The sequence below is a fragment of the Mesoplodon mirus genome, assembly GCF_964341445.2.
Source record: "Mesoplodon mirus genome assembly, chromosome: 14".
Taxonomy (NCBI): Eukaryota; Metazoa; Chordata; class Mammalia; order Artiodactyla; family Ziphiidae; genus Mesoplodon; species Mesoplodon mirus.
The window spans coordinates 11,765,741-11,767,127 of record NC_138990.1 but is presented as its reverse complement, the minus strand read 5'-3'; the positions used below and the strand labels follow the sequence as shown (position 1 = coordinate 11,767,127).

The window sequence follows — 1,387 nt, the reverse complement described above, 5'->3', positions numbered from 1 at the left end:
TCTGTGGGCTGGCTGGGTGCTTTCTCTGCTGCTTTGCCAGGGGCTCACCCATGCTGCTGCAGTCAGCTGAAGGTCACCTGGGCTGAAAGGTCCAAGCTGTTCTCAGCCACAAGTCTGCCTATTGGTTCTGGTTGATGAGTGGGGAGTCTTGGTTTTTCCCTTAGGCACATGTAAGCGAAGTGGAGGTTGGTGAGAGACCTGCACCTCAGGTGCAGGCTCTAAACAGTGAATTGACTATAGAGAATTTTAAATTAATAATAATGCTCCGGCGGCGGCGGCGGCCGCGGCCGCGGCGGCTCAGCAGGACCGAGGGCGGGAGCGGCCGAGACCATGGCTGGACGCAAAGCTGGAAAGGACAGTGGAAAGGCCAAGGCTAAGGCAGTGTCTCACTCACAGAGAGCTGGGTTACAGTTTCCCGTGGGCCGTAACCACAGACATTTGAAGACTCGCACCACAGGTCACGGAAGGGTCGGTGCCACTGCTGCAGTGTACAGTGCCGCAATTCTGGAGTTCCTCACTGCTGACGTGCTGGAGCTGGCAGGTAATGCTTCCAAGGATCTCAAAGTTAAGCGGATCACTCCACGCCACTTGCAGCTTGCAATCCGTGGTGATGAAGAGTTGGATTCTCTTATCAAGGCTACCATAGCTGGGGGTGGTGTGATCCCTCACATCCACAAGTCTCTGATTGGAAAGACAGCAGAAAACTGCTTAGAGAGTTGTTCTAACCAACCCTCTTCCTCCCCGTCATTGTACTGTAACTGGGACAGAAGAAATAATGGGGATATGTGGACTTTTTAAAACAGTTAAGTGGAAAAGCATGGACAATTACTGTAGACGTGAGAAAGAAACATTTGTGTGTTCTTAGACTCGAAGTTTGATAAAACTGTCTTTTCATGTGGCAACAGCTGTGTGTTGATTGGCTAGGTTTCTCCCATGTGTTTTATACAAAAATGGAATTGATAAACCTTTTTTTTTTTTTTTTTGCGGTATGTGGGCCTCTCATTGTTGTGGCCTCTCCCGTTGCGAAGCACAGGCTCCGGACGCGCAGGCTCAGCAGCCATGGCTCACGGGCCCAGCCGCTCTGCGGCATGTGGGATCTTCCCGGACCGGGGCGCGAACCCGTGTCCCCTGCATCGGCAGGCGGACTCTCAACCACTGCGCCACCAGGGAAGCCCTGATAAACCATTTAAAATAATAATAATAATAATAATAATTTGTCTCAAAACCGTTCTGTTTGTGCTGTGTTGAAAATATTTTGCTCATACTTCAAAATTTTTTAAATTTCAAATTGGTTGCATATTCAGAAAAATCTTAAAACAGAAATTGGGAACCTACTTCTATCATGATTGATACCATATTATATTGAATCTTGGCTGCTACCTGTTAG

At 48.7% G+C, this 1,387-nt stretch overlaps 1 protein-coding gene across 1 annotated transcript; it reads left to right on the top strand.

Annotated features, from left to right (window-relative positions):
* The first annotated feature begins 314 nt into the window (after positions 1-314).
* On the top strand, positions 315-1,166 carry LOC309815400 (histone H2A.V-like). The gene has a single exon (XM_082642187.1). It carries the CDS (start codon positions 331-333, stop codon positions 796-798), a length of 468 nt encoding a protein of 155 aa, XP_082498313.1. The 5' UTR covers positions 315-330; the 3' UTR covers positions 799-1,166.
* The last annotated feature ends 221 nt before the right edge of the window (positions 1,167-1,387 follow it).